Source organism: Pyrgilauda ruficollis, unplaced genomic scaffold, assembly GCF_017590135.1.
Source record: "Pyrgilauda ruficollis isolate IOZ18807 unplaced genomic scaffold, ASM1759013v1 scaffold17, whole genome shotgun sequence".
NCBI lineage: Eukaryota > Metazoa > Chordata > Aves > Passeriformes > Passeridae > Pyrgilauda > Pyrgilauda ruficollis.
The window spans coordinates 8141375-8161654 of NW_024515875.1; the positions used below are offsets into that span (position 1 = coordinate 8141375).

The window sequence follows — 20280 nt, forward strand, 5'->3', positions numbered from 1 at the left end:
ACACCCACCCTGCTACAGGTTAGTTTCTTTCCTGCCACAAGCTCAAGCAGAGAAACCTCCACACCACCAAGCTGCAGGTCACTACCAGCAGCCCAGGTGAGGATCCATATCCCCCTCCTTAACACAACTTACCTCTGGATGCTGCCAATGGCAGAGTTGGCCCTGGCTGTTTCTCCTTGCGCTCCGCTGCCTGCTCTGTCCTTGGGAGGGTCCCTGGCTCCAGAGCAGAGGGGCTCGTGCTTTCCACCAGAGAAGACAGCTCCTCTAGACTGGAAAGGGAATGCTTCTCCTTGGTGGGCAGGCGGCAGGGTGTGCTGTTGGTGCTGATGACTGCCGATACCCTCAGCGGGACAGAGACAGCAAATGGCTCCGAGATGTTCAGGGCTTTCCTCTGGTGATGAGGAGAGGCCTCCAAGGGAAAGAGGCTGCTTGGGAAGCCTGACTTGGTGGCTGTTTCAGAGGTGTAGAACATGAGCACTCCTTTGGCTGAAGTCTGCTCATTTTCAGCATCCTCTGCTACCCGGAAGACCTTCAGCTGCTCGGGGGGTGACTTCATCTGCGGTGTCCGGGGAAGACCTCTCTCCCCAGCCAGCTCTGAACTTCCTTTGGCCCCCATGGCAGATCCTTCCCGCTCCCACTCATTCTCCTTGCTGAGGTCATATGAGCTGCCTGTGCCTCCTGTCCGTATCTTGGAGGGAACAAAGAATCCTCCAGTAGTCACGGACCGTTTGAACCTGCTTTTGTCATCCTCCCCTAGAGACGGGAACATGGGAGCAAGTCAGTGGGAAGCAGAGAACTAGCAAACAAACTTCCTCTGTGAGGAGCCCTCCTCAATCCCTCCAGGGATGAGTCCTGCCCTGCTGAACACTCACATTTCCCCAGATAGATGGAGACAAGTGGCACTGAAGGCTTTCTATGCTCTAGCCCTAGGGCTTTCCCCAAAACGGGCAGGCAGCACGGGACTGAATGCCCACCAGTGGAAATCAGCTCAGACTTTTATTAGACACCCTTCTCCATCAGATGCAGCCAAGTCTAGGGCTATCACACAGTGCCCACAATGCACACACCAGGCTTTGTCATCTTTTGTAGGCCTTTTTCACCTACAAATGGGATTTTTGAGCCCAGAATAACCAAGAAAGAAATCAAAGCAGTCCAACTGCCAATAAAGATGCAGCTAAACACAGTGGTAACTCTCAGGTGGATGCACTGAGATAAACAACACAGAAAAGAGTCAAAAATGCACGCACACAGAGGTGGCGATATGTCAGCAGCAATGGCCTAAGTACACAAAGATACACAACACGGTGAGATAGGCACAGACTGCTCATCCATTGGGTGTGGTGAGACACTGGAACAGGCTGTCCACAGAAGCTGTGGATACCCCATCCCTGGAAGCGTTCCAGGCTTGCTCAAGTGTTGTTACCACCTGGCATAGTGGAAGGTGTCCCTGCCTGTGGCAAGGGTTTTGGAGCTAGGAGATTTCTAAAGTCCCTTTCAACCCAAACCATTCTGTGATTCTGTGATCCATGCTGCTGAAAATGCAGAGCTGCAATCCTTTCCCCTTACAGTACAGGCAGGCTATGGATGTCTCACCTTCCACTGGCAGGGAACACAACGAGTCCATGCTCTTTGCAGGCCGGATAGTTGCTTTTTCTGTGGAAAAAGATTTTTAGAAGCAGGTATCAGATCCTGTGGCTTTGCAGGCTTCAGCCCATAAAGATCAAAGACTGCATACATATAGACAGGCATGCCAGGCAGACATTTTCCATTTCCAAGCATTCCCCCATGCATCTACACCACATGGCTTATTACCCACAACACTTGTCCACACAGCTGGGGCTCTGCTAGTGCTAACAACAGCTTTGCACCTGCTGGACATGTGGAGAGCTATACTTAACCCAGCCAGTCAACACCACCTCCACTCTGAAGCAGTTAAGCATCCCCAAAGCCGTCATGTGCCACTCCCCTGCCCGACTTAGTCAGGCTATTGGTTGTGGGGGACTTTTTAACTAAATTGACATAAATGCCTTATCACCTCTCATTCCTGATAGCAAATGTTGGGTTATTTTTACGTTGCACTCCCGGCTCTTTTGCTGATGTGAGCATAGCCTGCCTCCAGCAAGGACTCTGGGAAATTTCTGAGGGTAGTGAGTGACCTATTTTGCTGGCCATCCTCACTGGACTTGCTTGTCCAGGAACAAGCTGTCGTTTGTTGCTATACACTCTACAGGTCTGCTCCTGAGAGGTTTTGGAAGCTTGTAACTGTTACTGCTGTGTAAAAGGAAGGGAGGTGGGGAAATGTAGCTGGCAAGGAAGACAAGTTAGTCTCTGGCAGCCCAGAAAGGGTCCACGGAGATCTGGAAAATGTCTGGGAGTAAAGTTTGCTGTTTACAGAGTTGCACAAAGTAGGTAAAGCAGAAAGTCAGCAGGCTTGTTGGACTTCATTTGTTTATATAATTGAGGCTTCTGGCTCTGACTCTCACATGAGCACAGGAGAAACTCCAGCTACTTTTTACATTTATATGGAGCTCTGGCTACTCTTAAGGTTCATAAGACGTGATGTCTTGAGCACTGTTTCCGCTTTCCAGAAAGAACAGAATTCAAGATGGGGAGCTGTGTAAGTCACATTTTATGTGACTTACAGATTTGTGTGCACAGACACAAGCTGTGCTAAAGCATGTGCTGAGTTTCAGCAGCAACTTCATCTGCTCCCTCACATTAGGCTGCAAGCAGAGAGCACTGAAAAATGTAACACGGCAGCACAGAAAGGCACTGCTTCAGTGCTGAAAACTCTGCACAAGGCTGTGCATTTGTCTGTCCTGCTGGTGAAAATGTGCAGCCCCCTGTCACTCAGCACTGTCCTTGGAACAAGGCTCAGCCTCCACAATGGCTGGGGCTGCCATCATTCCTGGGCCTCCTTGGGTAAGCGCTATTTTGGGACAGAGTATTCCTTATCAAAGCGAGAAGGTGATCCCGTGATCAAAATAGGATAGAGAGCTATTTTGAAGTCTGTCATGGCCACACCGTGTGAGGCCATCTGTACACGCAAAACATGGGGAAGGCAGGGGTCCAAAAAGAGCTGGATCCAGCATTTGGCTTCACACTCATTCCTGATCCAAATACAGACTCTCTTATACATGGTGGTAACTAATGTTGCCAATATTAAGTGTTTTATTTGACGTCTTACAATGTTAGGCAGTGGTCCTCCAAACACCAGCTCCTGAAGTCATGAGATTATATAAAGAAAAAATCCACCTTCATCTCCCTACAGAAAATAATTCCCTGACTTGGAGATACTAAAAAAATCTGGAACATATAAACCCAAAATATTTCTTTATGAATTCAAATTAAAAGGGCATGCTTTCTTTTTAAGAATGTGATTACTTTTGAGTCAAGTTCATGATTTTTAGGGCTTGAGTCATCATTTCTTAACACTGGGAACTGGCACTGCCATGTGATTTTCTAGGAAGCCGAGTGTTTAAGAGATTGCAGCCCAGGAGAGGTTAGAACTTGGGATTATAGCCAGAAGAAAACACAACTTCTCTCTTGTAAATTCTGCAAAAGCAATGGCTTCCCTCAAAGTGCTGAGAGCCTGAGCTGAAGGCACTCCTGGTGCCTCATTTTTCATAAAGATACTGAATGCAGTTGGTTCTTTTAAAGTCCTTTAGTGGAAGGACAGCCTGGAAAGACAGCCTAGAAAGACAGCCATTCACCCAGTGCTATGTAACAAGCCTCAGGAGACAGAGACTGGCTGGGCTGCAACAGTGGACTAATCCAAACCTACATAACATTTCCTAGTCCCCAGACTTGACAGCTGGACAACAGGAGCCCAAATTATCAGGTACCAAAATACAATATTTACTGTAGCTGTCTGTCCAGTCCTCCTGGAAGGGTGTTTCTTGCCATCACAGGAGAACGAGATGTGCATGAAACCAGGCAACAAGCACAACCCCATTAGACTATCTCAAGTCTATGGCATTAGTGGCAAGTGGATACAGGTTGTCCCATGCTACCAACAACACAGGAGAAAACCTCAGAGAGAAACATTCAGCTGCAAAATGTGTTCTTACCAGAGAGCTTCTGTGGCCTTACAAAGACACTCCCATTTCGACTCAGTTTAGACTTTGATTCTGAGCCAGAGCGGCCCAAATTAAATATTGATTTCCATTTCTTGGACTTGGTGGATAATTTCCTCCTGGAAGGAAAAAAGGCTCAGGTGGTCACCAAACCTTAGAGACTTTTGCCATTTTAATACTCTCCAAAGGCCTCTGAGCTGTGTCCCCTCAACACTTTCCATTTTTTTTCTTCTCACACCTCTTTTAACTCTAAAGCATGCAAAGCATAGCTATACAACCAACCCTTGTTGGCTACATAGGTAGCAGTCACACTGTAAGTGATTTATCTGTACTGCTGATTTAACTATTTCATGGATGGAAAGACACCTAAACCTTCAGATAGTTGGTTCTGGCATCATGCTACAGCAACAGTGATTGAGCAATCAACCATGCTTGTCTCCAGAAAAGAGATCAAGGCTCAGACTATCCTGCAATAAAGCAAAGAAAAATTGCCTTTTTAACAGATTTTAATGACACAATGTATGATAAATTCCAAGGAACTGATGGAACTGCTACCATTGCTCAGTGCACAAAGTTATGCTTTAAAGACCATGTCTTATGGCAAAAATAAAGGGATTCCTTAATGAAAACTCGCTATTAATGCTTCTCAGGCCAACCTTAATTTAATCACAGGTGTTATATATTCATATGCAAGTATAATGTACTAACCAAACAGGAGGAGGTTTCAGGGAATTAAATCAATTTCCCATAACCCTCAGAGGAAATGGGACACCAGTTCCCCACATCTCTTTGGAAATCCCAGCTTTTGCAGAAAGAAGCTTCTTTTCCTAATGCTTTTTTTTTTTTTTTTTGTATTCATATTTCTTTGTGAAGCTCTGTTTCACTCCTTTCATTCTCATTCTGACTCCTCCTTCAATCTCCCCTCTTTCAGAGCAAGAATTCCCTTAGCATTCCCTGTCTTGCTCTCCACATTGGGCTTTCTATCCCCATATTTCTGCTCTTCTTTCTGATCAACATGCAGAGAAGTACAAATCAGTCCTACAAAAGGGATTAATATTTGGGGATTTTTCTCTTCAAATGAGAAAGGAGAAGACTGTAGAGGGACATACATAATTTTGTCTTAAGCTGGTTATCCTCTTGCCAGTATTATGTTAGACGACTCCTTTTTGCTTTAATATATCAAGTGCCAATAAATATCTTTGTTCTGGTGCTTTCTAGGTCAGTAGATTAATGAGCCTCCTGCTGCAGAGGCTATAATCTATCAGAACCAGGCAGTAGAGGGGCTATATATTAACCACTTAGATAGACCAATAGATAAATACTTATTCTGGGTGGCTGTGCCAACCACTGCAGCAACCTCAGCTGAAATCAGACTCTTCTCCTGGCATAGACATAGCTGGCATAGGTGCCACTATGTAAATATCTCTCCATGCTGGGAGTGAAAATGAGCCTTCCTGCTTGGCTGTAATTGCAGAGGAACCAGGAGAATGAAGAATCTGGAGCAGGTCAGTGGCACCAGGTGCGCCCTGGACCAACCAGCAGTAGGTGGAACTCGTAGATGAGCTGTGCCCCAAACTGCTCCATGCTCATCCCATGTTTAGCCAACTTCTGAGCTGGCACAAGGATGCAAAGACAATTCATTCCTCCTGCAGGAGGTCTGCGAGGTTCTGCCCTGATGGAGAGATGAGAACTAGTCATCTAAGCTATGAACCCAGCACCTGAAATATTTCTCAGGAGTAGCTCTGCCTCTTTTGAGGACACTGAATTTTCCTTGTGTAGTGGCAGTAGATTCAGACGAGTGCAGGTGTGGGGGTATCACGTTAACAAAAGGATGGTGCCCAGTCACACTGGGGAACCTGCACTTTTTTGTTTGTGCTTACACTCCTCTTGGCACTTACTTGCTGTCAGGAAGGTCAACAACTGTGTGGAAGAGGGACCCAATTACAGGCACAATTTCAGGCAAGCTGTTCTCTCTCCTCTCCTTCCGAGCAGGATGGGATGCAGACAGACTCCGTGCCTGGGCTTCTTCCAGGCTCACCAGTTTCATTGGCAGGGAGGCTGAGGGGAGGGTCAAACTTTTCACAACTGATGTGCTCTCTGAAAAACAAGAAAATACATTCCAGCCTGGGGTGAGGAGAGACGAGAGCAAGAGCTTCATGACTTTATTTGACTGGAACATCTCCTGTGGAGGGGGGAAAGAAGTGGCACGTGCGGGGAGAAAGGCTTTTTGTCAGATAAGCCTTTCAGCTCCCCAGCAACCTTATCCCTCTGAGTACATTCCCAGCAGGGGCCATGCTTGCCAGCCAAAGGCTGTGCTGTGTGGATTTGCTTCCTCTGCTGCAGACACTTCTGTGTGAAGGAGGTGTCTCTGAAAACCACCAGGATTCACACATTCCCTTTACTCCTCCCTCACTCCCTTCCTCCATGTCGCCCCCACCCTCCCCCAGTTTTGAAGCAATTCAGTCGCTGATCCCCATTTGGTGCCTAGTTCTTTCTCTCACTTCTACATCTTTCTCCTTGTCTTGTTGCAGGACAGGGGATTGTTCTAAAACCAGCATCACTTTAACTTTCTAATCCATTTCAGGGCCAGAGAAAGCAATCTCACTGATAGCCCAGAGAACTGAAAATGTCTGTTTATGGGGGAAGGGGCAAAGCCACGTTACGGTAAAGATGGGCAGAATGAGCTGGCACAGGGCTGCAAAGCAGAAAGGTGGATACTGCCTGAGTACTGAAGGTATCAGAAGTCTTTTGAGTGTGTAAAATGAGAATGTGCATATTTCTGCAATTATGTGAGGTCACTGTGGATCCGTGCCTCCTCACTTCCCAGTCCTTGCCAACAAAACCATCACTAAACAGCAAAATCAGCATCTCTGAAAACTATTGATGTCCCAAGAAAAAAAAAATACATCTCTTTTATAAAGTGTCCTCAGAAACGTGATATATATTTTTGGAGCACAAGATTAATGTGTTTCTCAGGAGCGCCTGGGAGTGTGACCTCTGACTTGGGTGGAAATAGTGGCTGCAGGGCAGGTATTGTTGGTATGAGGAATTGTAACTGGGGGAATCTGACAGAAGAACTGAAACTGTGGCTGATGGACTTGGAGAGAAAGCTTAGACCAAGACTGAGAATCAATCAGGTGGTCTTCTTTTGGTGGAAAGGGGTAAGCCACATGAGATCATGCAGAAGATGAGATATAAGGCAACCTGAGAAAACACTAAAGGAGGGTAGCATTGAAAAAGAAATGTTGAAGATAGGGATGAAGAAAACAAGAGTAATGAGATATTGGGCCCAAGGTGCCTTTGGGGAAGTCTGTGATGATAGCAAGGGTTACTGTGCTTGTAATACTAGTTGAAGGGAGAGCTGAAAGACATAGCAAGTGACATGGGAAGTGGCTCAGGGAGATTGCTACCAATGTTCTCTGCAGAGCTGGCTTTCCTGTTGTTGTTGAAGATCTGATCCACGTGGTTCAGGATGAACTCGATCACCAACTGCTGCACTCGCACCTCCAGGAAAGCTGCATCCCCATTGCAGCCAACTGCCTCAATCTCCTTTGACCTGCATGAGGAAAGAGGGGTACCAGTACTGAGCATTGCCACACACAGCCCCTGGCAAGGACAGACCAGATTTCTTCCTGCAAGCAAGGCAACAGAGATGATTTTCCCACTCTTGCTCTTGCTCTTCCTCTCCTTCCCTCACAGGCCCTCATTCCCTCTTTGTCTTTTAACTCTTTTAAAAATTATTTTCCCTGTTTTCTTTGCCACTTCTGCTACTTCCTTTCCTGAATGTGTTATTTTCCCCACTTGGCTTTTACATTCTTCAGCAGGTAAAACTGTGACTCTCAAGTTCCATTCTTCTCCCTTTTTCCTATTTTAGCTATTTCAAGGCTGGGCCTGAAAGATAACACAGGAGCCTTCAAAGGCTACTTCTAGATCCCTACTCAGTGCTTCAATCACCTCTCAGTGAAGTCCCTTAGACCCTGCTCAGGTCTTTCCCATGCCAATTCCTTCAATACTTCTCTCTGTGCCCCAATAGTCTCTTCTCTGCCTGCCCTGTGCTCCCACATTCTCAATCTTGCTCTCAGCAAAGGAATATTCCTTATCTTGACAAGCCAAAGTGTTGCTGAAGAAATTATCTTTGGGCAATGGATCCTTTGTAAAGTTAATGACTGGTGTGTTAGATAACAGCTTGGGGCATTGCCAAGAGGATAACCCTGTGAGGAGACTGCAGTTGCATTGCTTGCTCCTTTCTTTTCCTCCTGGACTTGTACTTATGAAAGATTGCAAAGGAAAAACAGACCTTTTTTTTTTTTCTTTTTTTCTTTTTTTTTTTTTTTTTTTTTAAAAGGACAGATGTTAGAATGAAAATGTCTCAGTAGTAAAGGCCCAATTTATGATATTCAATAGAGTCAACATTTGGTTCATTTTCAGGACCTGCTCTGCCATTTTTGGCATTCAGAAGGGTGAGATAACTCTTTAGAGCATGGTTTTCAGGCTTGTACCTCTCTAGCCAATGTCTTCTGCCAGCCCAGGGCTACCCTGACGGCTCTGCCATCGCTGCTGTCCTGCCCATCTGCAGTCCTGGACTCTCCCTGTATAGCTCATTCCTCTAAATGCAGGGGTATTGGATGGATGGAAAGGGAATTTTGACAAGATACAAAATATTTAATTTTTTTTTTCCCAGATGCTATTTTTCCTTGTTCTGCTTAGCTCTACAACATAGCAGCCAAACCCCTGCCTGCATCTAATCCAGGCTTCTTCACAGCAGAGTGCCAGGCATAACAAACATGAAAAACTAGCTGGTGGTCTTGAGATCTGACACTGGCTGCCATTTCAAGCCCAGCAAGCTCATCTCAATTTTGCACAAGCAGATCTGGGAACAGGTCTCTAGTATTATTGCCCTGTTTTTCTCCCTTCTGATCCTTGCTGTCTCTCACTGCCCTGCTGCAGAAGCACTGGCACCATCAAAAATGTCATTAACATTCCCAAGTGATGAGTTAAGTCCTCATTTCTAAATCTATGCTCAACTTGCAAATAACAACCTTTTTTTTAATAAGAAACACACAAACCCACAAGCTTCCTTGGACGCTGGCAGTAAAACCTTAGATTATTCAACCTGGAAGAAAAGCTGTTTGCTCTGCTATGCTCTTCCCTTTAGTTGCTCATCTTTTCCCCGTCTTTGCATTTCCCTCAGGTCATTAGGCTCAGATGCTGCCACTCCCCTTGGAACTCAGCATGGCACTCTGGATTAGAGGAATCTCTACTGTACCTGAGGAGATTTGGAGCCCACACCAAGGCCAGGTTTCTGGTGTGCATGTTGGTCATGTTGCTGAAGGAAGCCAGGTGAGTCAGGTGCTTGATCAGGTATTCCAGCGTTCTGCAATGGTTTCACACCAAGAAAGAAAAATGTGTCACGTTACCAGTGCTGTCTGCTGGGACAGCGAGGCTCAGAGCCAGCCCTGTCCCTCCCCAGGTGTCTGCAATGGCACAGCAGAGCCCAGGGGGCAGAGGAGACACAGCACCAGCGTTTGCATGGGATGGCAATGAATACCTGAACAGCTGAGCTTGGAGTGGCCAAGTGTGGGGCATGAACCAAACTATCCTTAGCAAAATGGGAGCAAAGAACACGGGAGATGGGTGGAAGAGGGAATGGGATGCTGCAAAGGCTGAGCTCTTAGCTCTTGCTCAGGCACCTCCAGTAGATCATCATCTCCTTACCACACCCAGGACGCTGCCCAAGGGTGCCACGGTGGTCATACTTGGGGAAGGAGGATGGTAAGACTGCAGCAGGGAGACCTTCTTCTGTCTCTAACAAAGGTTTGTTCAATGATATTTAAATGCCAGATAAATTGTTGCCAGATTTGGAAATGGTGAGTCAGCTTTTGGAAATTGATTTCTGGAAATGAATCCTACAGCTATTTCAGGCAATATTCCCTGATGAGGGTGAGGTCACCACGCTGATCCTCAGCACCTCTGTGGACACAGCCTTACCTGTAATGTGATGGTGGTAGCTCCTGGATGACATTTTGAATTCGTGCCAGCTGCTCGTCCTCGGGGAAGCGAGACACTGCTTCCTGCAGGGACACAAGGAAACAGTACACCCTGGCAATGGACTCAGGGGAAAAGGAAGAGGGATAAGAAGGGTCACACGAGACACCCTGTCTCAGAGGGAACGCTCTCTTGTTACCCTACAGAGCTATTGGAAGAAGAAGTTTCTTTGTGTCCCCAGCACTGCAGAGATTTCCTGCACTGTTATTCCATGTCTCAGCACACCATGCCCACACATTCAGACGTGGTGGTCAGTATTTATGGCAGAGGGGCAATCAAGGACTTAGACCTTCAATTACAAATTACAGGGAGTTTTTTGGCTTGTGTTGGTTTGTTTTGCTTTGCTTTTCATAGGGTATTTTTTGGCTCTTTTCACTTTTTTTTAACTTGAGTAATGATGGATGAAATAAAAAGAGAGGGGAAAGAGAGAAGTGAAACTACTGGAAAAGGCAAAAAGCAGACACCCCCCAAAAATAACCTGTTAAAACATGTTTTTCAAGCTGTGTTATGAGAACACTTGGGATATACATGTTCTGTATTCTTCAAAATAAACAATATTTTGACTGTCATAACAACATAGCTGAGGGGATTATTTTTGTGGGTTTGCATGTTTCATGATGGAAGAAGCCTTAGCAGAATCCCTGCCCAGCAAATTAATAAATTCTTTTACTCAGGGTTAGACAGAATCAAAGTTATACATCTCAGTCTTGAGCAAAATCTCTGCAGACCAAGAGCTCAGAGAGCCATGAGACGCTTTTGTCAGCATTCCTAGGAGTTCACTGCATTGGCATTCATCTGTTCAGCTATTCCCTTTCAATATTTGTGCTGGGGGAGGACAAGCCACCAGCCAGTTCAAACAGTGCATGACTGTCTGGGAACCTCCTCCTACCCACCCGACTGCCACTGGATTTGGAGCGAGTTCAAAGGAAGATGCTGTGACCCACGCCGCCAGCACAAGCTTCGCCTCCAGACAGATGTCAGCACTGCCAGGGGAGGAAAGGAAGGAAGCAGCCCTTCCTAAGCCACCCGTCGCTTAAACATCATGAACCTGAAATTACCAGCCACTGCTAGAGAAGCATCTTCCTGCAGCAGGCACTGCAGCACCCCCTGTGATGATGTTACCGCCGCTGGTTTTGTCACTGCCCCTTTCCCTGCGGATCACTTCTCATCTGCGACCATCAGCTAACCAAACACTGCCAGTTTCCAGGTCAGAGAAGTGATGGCAGATCAAAACAAGTGAGCTCACTAGTTAGGTATATATGAGATGCACATGTATTTGGTTTGCCCAAATTAAAGGCAGGTTAACTCCTTCTAATGATTTTACACATGTCTGTGGTGCCGTAAAAAAAAAAAAAAAAAAAAAGGCCCAGAAATCTGAAGCATAAGAGCTCTTTTAATCTTAATACAATGTTTGCAGTTGAATAGCCTTGTCCAAAGATGGAGACTGAGAGAAATAAAAACTTTAACTGATGCACCTAAAGCATTAGTATTTCAACTAGATTGTACACAGTATTTTCTCCTCTGGTGCACATCTTCATTCCCGTATTTGACCTTCCAGGTCTCAAAGACCTAATGATTAGACAGCAAGAGAATACCAGCTTCTCTGAGGTCATGACCTGTTCAGTCCTCCGAGCCACATGTCTGACCCACACGAGCTGTGCTTTTGCCACCTGAGGAGCCCTCCAAAACTGCAGATTACAGCAGCAGAATGCAGAATTCAAGGAAGAACCAATAATTCCATTTCTTGCACATCTGTTCATCATGGTATGAATTTATGCCATTTAAGATTTATTTTTTTTTAACTGCACTAGTGATTCTGGGAGTGCACAATTCATGAGGCCTGGTTAACAAGTGAAATAAAGTCCAGAGAGAGAAGGTAAGCTTGGCCTCCTAGAGCTGGTCCCTCTATGCCCAGGCTAGAACAAACCAAGCAGAGTCAACTTATCTGTCTTGAAAAACAACCATCCATCACTGGGATACAAGATGGCAATCATCTGGCAAAAATTTATAGCCAGTGAGGTCATGACTGGGATGTTACACTTGTGAACTTGACATAGTGATGACCAAAAGGACAACCCTTCCCTAGTCATTAAGAATTTGACTTTCCTTAGACAGAAATCTCTGAATCACTGTGGTGACTCAAAGTGCAGGCTATCCCAGCTCAGAGCCAGCTCTGGCTCAGTCAGGCTGGGATTAGCATATGTTCTTTATTCCTACCAGCACTCGTCTGCTGAGGTACAGCTGCCACTGTTCCCTGTTCAGACACCCCACGCACACACACCCTCCTAGTGGGTTTTCTGCTCCTTGGGGAATAGGTCTTTTTTTCTTTCTTTCCTCCTAGTATCTGACTGTGCTTCCTGTCAGCTGGGTTACCAATTATAAATCCCTTCTGAGCAGGCTCACATGAATAATGGATTTTGTGGCTAAGTGGAAAAACTGAAAAGCCAGAGATTTAAAAAAAAAAAAAAACCTTTTAGGTCAACCCAAAGTGATAACATTTTGGGAAGCTGGCATAAAATTTTAGAAAACAACTGTTCAAGGTTGACCAAAAGCATCACACTCAAACATTAGTTACAGAAATGATAATTAAAATTTGGAACTGTTTAACCCTTTTCTGAAAGACATTTTATGGAAGTTAGATGTGTTGATGTAACATTGAAACATTTCCTTTAGAAAGTACTTGTAAAAGAAACACTCAGACTGTTACAGAAATGTTTTCCCTTTTGTTTTTGAATAAAGCTATTTACTAAATGTATCTACTGAAAACCTGCAAGTCATCATCCCAAAAGTTCACTTTTCAGCAAACATTCTTTCCTAAAAGAAGTTTCCATCTAAATCTTAATGTTTCCTTTAGAGCATTTTTTCTTCCATAAATCAGTAGTGATAGCCAGGAAGACACCGGCCAAATAGCTCCAACAAGAATGAGACTCATCAGTTACAGTGAATGGTTGAATGATGCCCTGTATTTTCAAGATCCTATTCATCCTGTCTCCAGCAATCCTACCCCATATCCTCAGAATCCTTATATCCTGAGGATAAAGGATTTTCAAATCTGCTCAGGATTTTTCCTGAAGATTTGACTATTTATCGCCTTGAAACAAAGACCAATCTTAAGGTTTGGAACAGCAAGACACCTAACATTACTGCACAGCTCCCTGAAGATTTGACTATACATCGCCTTGAAACAAAGACCAATCTTACTTAAAGTTTGGAACAGCAAGACACCTAACATTACTGCACAGCTCTCAGGCAGCACAGTGAGCCACTCCCACCCCAAAATCCCCAGCAGAGTCCTGTCCCTAAGAGCTACCTGACTTCTTACAGCAAGTTCCTGCTTGGCTGGTCCCATCTGGCTTTGCCCCACAGCAAGCACCCCTTGCACTGACACCTCTTCCCAAAACAGGCAACTGGGAGACTTTGGAGAGCGTCTCCTCGTGAGGACCCCATGGATCCCTCCCAGTGCCTCCTGTGCCACATCAGTGTCACTTGGAAGTGCTTGATTTGGGATAGAGGCAACTCAGACGGCAACACCTGATTTTGCAGAACTTCTTCTCTGCAACATCTGACATTTTTGGCAATGGCTGTCGCCTCCTCCTCCCAGCAAATGGGAAAGAGCAGGATGACAGAAATTCTTAACAAAGGACGGATGTTTCTAACACTGAGAAAACAATCTTTCCCATCCCCCACACCAGTTATCTTAAGAAGCTGGTAAATTCTTTTAGCTGAAAGTGCATACCTTCAGCACGCAAGATTTCAGCCTCAATGATGGAATGTAAATTTGCTGGTGTCATAAAAAAATGAAAGTAGATTTAGAGTGCTAAGAAACAGGCAGCTTTAATAACAAGCATAGCTTGCTGTGCCACCTTTTAATAAAATATTATCTGTCATCAAAATTAGCCAAGTCTCTTAAAAATTCAGGCTTTGTGGTCTTATATTTCTGCTCCCCCGCAGTCTGCTCCTAAGCTCCAACAGTATCCACGTATAATCTATGGCTGTTTTCCAGAATCAAGTAACTACTCTTTGAATTGTAATCTCTTTAAACAAAGTTAGAGATTTCTGCTTGGCCAGTTGCCACTTTCCTCTGCCATTTGTATTTATAATGTGATCATGATGGACCTGATATGCCGTATCTGGCATAACCAGTATCCTCATCTGCAGCCCTACAAACAGTATGAAAAATGTGACAGATGCAGAAAAGTTGATGCTTTACACATGGGCTGGACAATGAGCTTGCGCAGGTGTCAGGGACAGTCGGAGGGACAGGGACAAGGAAACCACACCCCTGTGATTATGATCACAAGCCCAGGTGACCTAGAAGACTCTCAGTGATGGACAGTAATGAGGAAACGAAAGAGAATTAGTCGTGCTGGGAAGAGGTGCACAATGGGGAGAAACAGAGGCAGCGGGGAAGCAATGCAGTGAAAAAATGAGCAAGATGAAGGGGAGGAAACAGCAGACAAACTGAGAGAAGTAAACATGAAATGGTGAAAAGAAACAAGGACAGGGAAAGAGAGCCAACATGAAATGAGAAGGGAAGAGCACTGAGAAGTGTTTATATGGATAGATATGTCCAGAAGCCAGGACATTGGAGTGAATCCCAAACAGCTGTCATGGAGGAATCTGCAGCACATCCACACTTCTGGAGAGGAGCAAGAAGAGCCAAGGGTCTTACCGTGAATTTCTTGTAGAGCTCATAAGTGAGGAGAGGGTTGGGCAGTTCCCTGAAGTACAGCTTGCAGAGTGACCCCACACAGTGGATGTCCTGGAGGTAAACTTCCCTTGTCAAATCTGGGCATTGGTCAGAAACAAACTCTTGTCTGAAACAACATGGAAGCATAACAATATGGGTGAATAAGAGTTGTAGCAGGCCAGCACTCCACCCTAAGTACCTATTTGCAACTAGAGAAAAAACAAATGGGAAAGCAGAGATGTTTCTGCAGGTCAGATTGTGTCCCAAGTTCAGGCCCTGAGGTTTCAATTAGTCTCCATTATCCCTAACACAGGGAACGGGCCTCAAATTATATGAAGACATTGCTTTGTCCCAAAGCGAGAGAGAGCAATTCAGTATTTTCACTGAGACCCTCCTTGCCTTTCCCACTAAGAGATGCTGAGGGAGATAAAGGTTTTTTTGGGCTAATCCCTAAAATGTTGTCTTTCCCTGTTAGCAACTTCAAAGACAGTTTATCTTCAGTCTTATCAGTCTGAAGCTCTGTTGGCCACAGCCTGTACCTGAGGGACTAACACCAAAAAGGTACTGAGCAATGTCCCTGAATCCCTCTGACACTCCCAAACGTTGCCTTTACCTCAACTTCTGTATGTTGGACGTCACTCCTGAGAGCCGGTAGATCCCATCCACGATGCCATGAGTCTCAATGAACTCCGCACAGCTCTTCAGCACGTAAGGGACTACGAGAGGAAAGCAAAGCAAGATGTCCAGTGAATACACACTGACAGCTCCCACAAGTCACCACAGAGGAGACAGTTCCATGAAAAAACAGCAGAGGCTCTCTGTGGATGCAGGGAAGGGTACAGCAATGAAAGAAATACAGGGCAAATCAAAAACAACCCCTGCAAAGTGGCCAAGAGGATTTGCTGTGGTTGTGCCATGCAGTGCTCATTAACATGTGACAATGACTGACCCTGAAGTCACAGTAACATAGCAGACAGAAAGGTAGGGTTTCCCTCTCTTCCTTTCTCTTCCAAAATAAAATAAAATAAGCTCTTTCATTCTAATTGAAAGCATGTGGTAAAGCAAGAGGTCCTGGGAACCTCCACTCTCCTCAGTATAGAGCTCCAGCCTTGCTGAATTGTGCCAAAAGGTCTCATTGGCTTGGATAAAAATCAGAGAAGCATTCACACTTCCATATAAGCCTACATACCCACAGTTTAGTGCTCATAAATCCCACTGAGGGGGTATAAAGTTCAAATATTGACTAGATCTGCACACTGACAAAACCTGACATTGGCTTCAAAAGAACTCCATCAGCATAACCAGACAAAGACTTAACCAGTCTTAAAGCTGAGAGGAGACTGAGGCACAAAATTTACATCCAGACTTGGACCCAAAGTATATGTTTAATTTTTCCCCCATTATATAGGTATAAGAACCCCCCATTCTCTTGGTCAGATCAAGGCTCCCTGTCCCCAGTACTATAACAACCCAAGCTATAACAATAACAGTAAGAAAGCCCTTCCTTATTAGGTGCTAGAAACTACTGTGTATTTAATGCAATGCTTCACACAGCCATAGGCACAAAAGTCAGTAAATGCACAAGTCAAAAGTTCCCGGCTGTAATGCTGACTCTGCAGCACTGCACATTTCAAAAGCTGTATGAAGGAAAACCAACTAAGCCATAGATTTGACTGGGAAGCCAGGCATAGCAATTATTGCATCTTTGTGACACCCTGGAGACAATGCCTCTGGCTGGACCTTCCCTGAGTCCTTCTGCTCAGAGTTCAGGACTGTAATGACATATTAACATGTGCTTCAATAGATGGCATCCAAAGACAGCCCTCCAACGACAGCCTGAACAAAAACAGTTGGCACATTATTATTTTTCATTATTTTATTATTTCTCATGGGAGCCACTGAGGCCAGAGCCAGCTCATGGGTGGACCTGTCCCTGCCAAGCACTGCAGGGCACAGGCTCTGGGGAGAAGGGCTCCAAGCTTGCACCCACCTCAGGAACACACTGCTACTGAGCCACTCAGTCAGGGCAGTGCTGCCCTTCTGCCTCCTGACTTGCTGAGGGAAGGAAAGAAGGAGTCCTTTTGTGTGTCCCTTCTCTTGTCTTTTGGCTAACCTAAATGCAGGTGTACACAAAGTCCCAGTGATTACTTGGAAGGGTCCAAACAGACTAATTCTTCTCAGCCAAAGGAGCTTCTCCAAAACAGCAGGGAAAAATTGACTTTATGGTTTTTCTTTGAGCAGGCACTCATAACATGGGCACATTGGTCATGCTGTGTCACACTCAAAGCCCTTGTACCGACTTTCAAGACCCTCAAGTTGTTGGGCGGAGCTCATGGCAGAGGCCCTAAGCCTACAACAGTGTTCATGAAACCATGGAATTGCAAAGAGAACAGGTGAAGTCTACAGAGTGAAACCTTTGTCCATAAGTCACAGAGTTATGGTATTCTCTCCTCAAGAACTTTGGAGAGGAAGAGCCTTCCAGAAAGGAAAAAACCTGGGAAGCATTCCTTTCAGTGCATGCAACACCTACTTCCTATGCAGGCTAAATAGTGTGCAAAGAGACAGAGGGGGGAAAAAAAAAAAAGGTATGAAATTTCCTTAATATCCTTCCAAGAAAAGTCCAAGTGACACATCAAAAAAAGAGGACCTTCCTATCTCTGAGTAAGTCTTGATTATCTGGAACAGCAGTAGGGAACTCAGATCATATGATGATGAGAATGCTAAAAAAAAGGGAAAGACAAATTACTTCAGGCCTCATCTCCGTTTCTGGAAAATCAGGCTTTAACATCTTTATGGTAGAAGCTATGCATACATGGCATATTAAAATCTCCTTCTTGGTAGAGGTCTTGGAACAAATGACATGTAACCAGCAAAAATGAAAGGCAGATCCGCGTCCACCTCAGACCAATCTGGGTGAGAGAAGAGAAACCATTGAACTCTATGCAACCCAAAAAAAGAATTAACTGAACAGAAAACATATTTGATCATGACAGCCACATGACAAGATTTGTCTAAAGGTTAACAGTCTTTCATGGAGACAAGCCTCATATGATGGCGCCTGGCTGCCAAAAAATGGGGTCCATGCACAAAGCATGCTTTATTAGATACTTTTTAAAACCTCAGTATTAAGAATAAGAAAACCAACTAAAAACGTAGATACTGATGTTTGTTGTGACTAATTTGACCTCTTGAAAGTAAGACCTATTAAATCACACCATTTTTTGGCTGAGTTCTAAGTTTCCTGGGAGTAAATTAGGTCAAGAGGCCTCAGGCAGGTAAGGACAACCCCTTTACAGAAGAAGAAGAGAAGGCTAGATCCATCTGTTGAGGATCTACCTATTTTTTTGGTAAGCAAAAAACAGGGGCCCGAGGGGAACAATCTGGAGCAAATGTATAAAATTCAACCCATTTTTAAAAGTGGGTGAAAACTACACAGCAGAGACAACCTATAGATTGCAAATAGGCAATATACACTGAGCTCTGCCAGCATCTCTTACTTCAGCCCTGCATTTTTCTTTACTTTTCCAGCCCTGGGCTTCTCACATATCTCTGCCAGTGCCCTTCACTCACCATGTACAAGATTTCCTGCCATACCAGATCTTTGGCTCATAGGAAGAGAAACAGTCAGTTATGCCAAAATTTGTGGCAGTTTTGTGATGCCAAAAAAAATCCCATAGAGTACACTTTTCACTTGCAACTGAAAATTACAGACCTTGATCTCAGATCCCTGGAGGTGAAGGGACTACATCGACTTCCTGCAAATCAAGCCCCTAAATGCAGCACTTGTATGCAACTGGAGCACAATAAATGTTTTCTTTGAGTAGGACCTGTAGCTCTGGCATTCCTGAGCAGTTCTGATCTCCTACAAGCTTAGCCTTTTGGGCTTTTGGGGGTGGTGAGGTTAGAGCAGCAGTGAGCAGTTCTCTTCTACTTCCAGGAGTTTCTGAGCTGGTAGGATTATTTCAGATGTGGCTCCTGATGAACTGAGGCTGGGATCAACCCTGAATGCAGGAAGGTACAGGCTCTGGCATGTGCTTTACAACAGGTCTCTATGAGAGTCACAGGGCATGTAAATCACAGGGCTGGGTGTCTCCCAAAGGAAGATCAGACGTGGATGGGGTTTTGCAGCAGGGGCTGTACGTGCAGGCACAGAAAGGAGATGGGGGGCCAGGGAGTCCAATCTTGACACTCCTATAATTAACACTGTGCTGGAAGCTTAGGAGTCTTAGAAGCTGGAAGGGGCAGCTGGTGTCACACAGACCCTGCTTGTTCTGCCAGACAGCCAAACTGTCCTCATTTAAAACTACAATAGAAACCAGATGGAGGAGGACGAGAGAGCGTGGAGCAAGGCATCAGTCAGAAGGGAAATTGAGTTATAAACATTCTGCACACAAAAGACAATACTTCTCTTCCCCTAGACAAAAATAAACCAGAAAGGCAGCCGCAGTAACTCGTTCCACTCTCACTGGGTATCACCTCCAAGTCCAGTGTACACAGACGTGCACCTTCACCAGGGTCTTTTCCAAGACAACAGCCCATGCTACTTGTCTGCTACTCTCACTGGATCAGACACCACTTCTCCTCCTTCTGATCATCCCAGCTTCCAGTGGAAATTCCTACCTCCCAGCACTGCTGGCTCTCCCTTCTCCTGTCTCTTCCCAGCCATGGTGCTGCCACCCACCAAATGTCCCCACCAGCAAGGAAGGTGCCCATTCTTTGCCAGCCTGACAGAGGCTTCACCTGGCACTGGACTGAGCATTTTGGATCCCCAAGCAGCCCAAGCTGGAAAGGTCACTAAGAAAAGAGAGATGATCCCCTCCAGTGACCAGTGGGAGGATGGCCTCCTGGCCTCCCACCAAAGCCAGCAAAGAGCAAGGAAGATGCTGGCCCAGCAGGAAATGCAGGCAATATCCTGTGACTTTCAGTGCCACCTTCCAGAAGAAACTCTGCGTTTCCATGGGCTCAGAGGGACCCCAGGGAGGAGGTTGCTGAGTCAGACACCCTACCCAGTCAGTGTGAGTAGTGCCCAGTTAGACAGTAAGTCAGCTAACCTGGACTGGGCCATGTGCTCAGGGCACACTGCACTGAACTGGACTGAACAGCAGCACACTGAATTTTCTACTTTATCCTTCTGTTATTTTCTCAGACTACTCCTTGTAAGGATAAGCACTGGTGGCAGACATGCTCAGGGCCTCCTTGGTACCCGGTTTCTGCCACATGGCGGAGGCTTTATGTCCTCTCTAATTTTACTTTAATTTTAGTTCAGCTATTGGGAGGATAAATGCAGACCTTTCATTTCACCTGGAACAACAACTTTTTGATTTTTGACTTGCAGGAAATAGTTTGGATTTTTTTCCATTTCTCCCCACTATGAATCCTGCACCATTAAAAAAAAAAAAAAAAGTTGTAGACATTTTTATTTCATCATTTTGGTTTACATAAGTATTTTTTAAAGTTGTCTTCATTTAC

The 20280-nt window shown here is 45.2% G+C and overlaps 1 protein-coding gene across 1 annotated transcript in view; it reads right to left on the bottom strand.

Moving 5' to 3' along the window:
- Positions 1-20280, bottom strand: part of ARHGAP31 (Rho GTPase activating protein 31) — a 58972-nt gene that overhangs the window by 7920 nt on the left and 30772 nt on the right. Inside the window, exons 2-10 of the mRNA XM_041463747.1 lie at positions 15425-15527; positions 14794-14938; positions 10065-10147; positions 9343-9450; positions 7487-7632; positions 5975-6173; positions 4071-4195; positions 1594-1653; positions 133-753 (exon numbers count right to left, since the gene is read on the bottom strand). Coding sequence (XP_041319681.1) covers positions 133-753; positions 1594-1653; positions 4071-4195; positions 5975-6173; positions 7487-7632; positions 9343-9450; positions 10065-10147; positions 14794-14938; positions 15425-15527 — 1590 coding nt within the window. The remainder of the gene's footprint in view (positions 1-132; positions 754-1593; positions 1654-4070; positions 4196-5974; positions 6174-7486; positions 7633-9342; positions 9451-10064; positions 10148-14793; positions 14939-15424; positions 15528-20280) is intronic.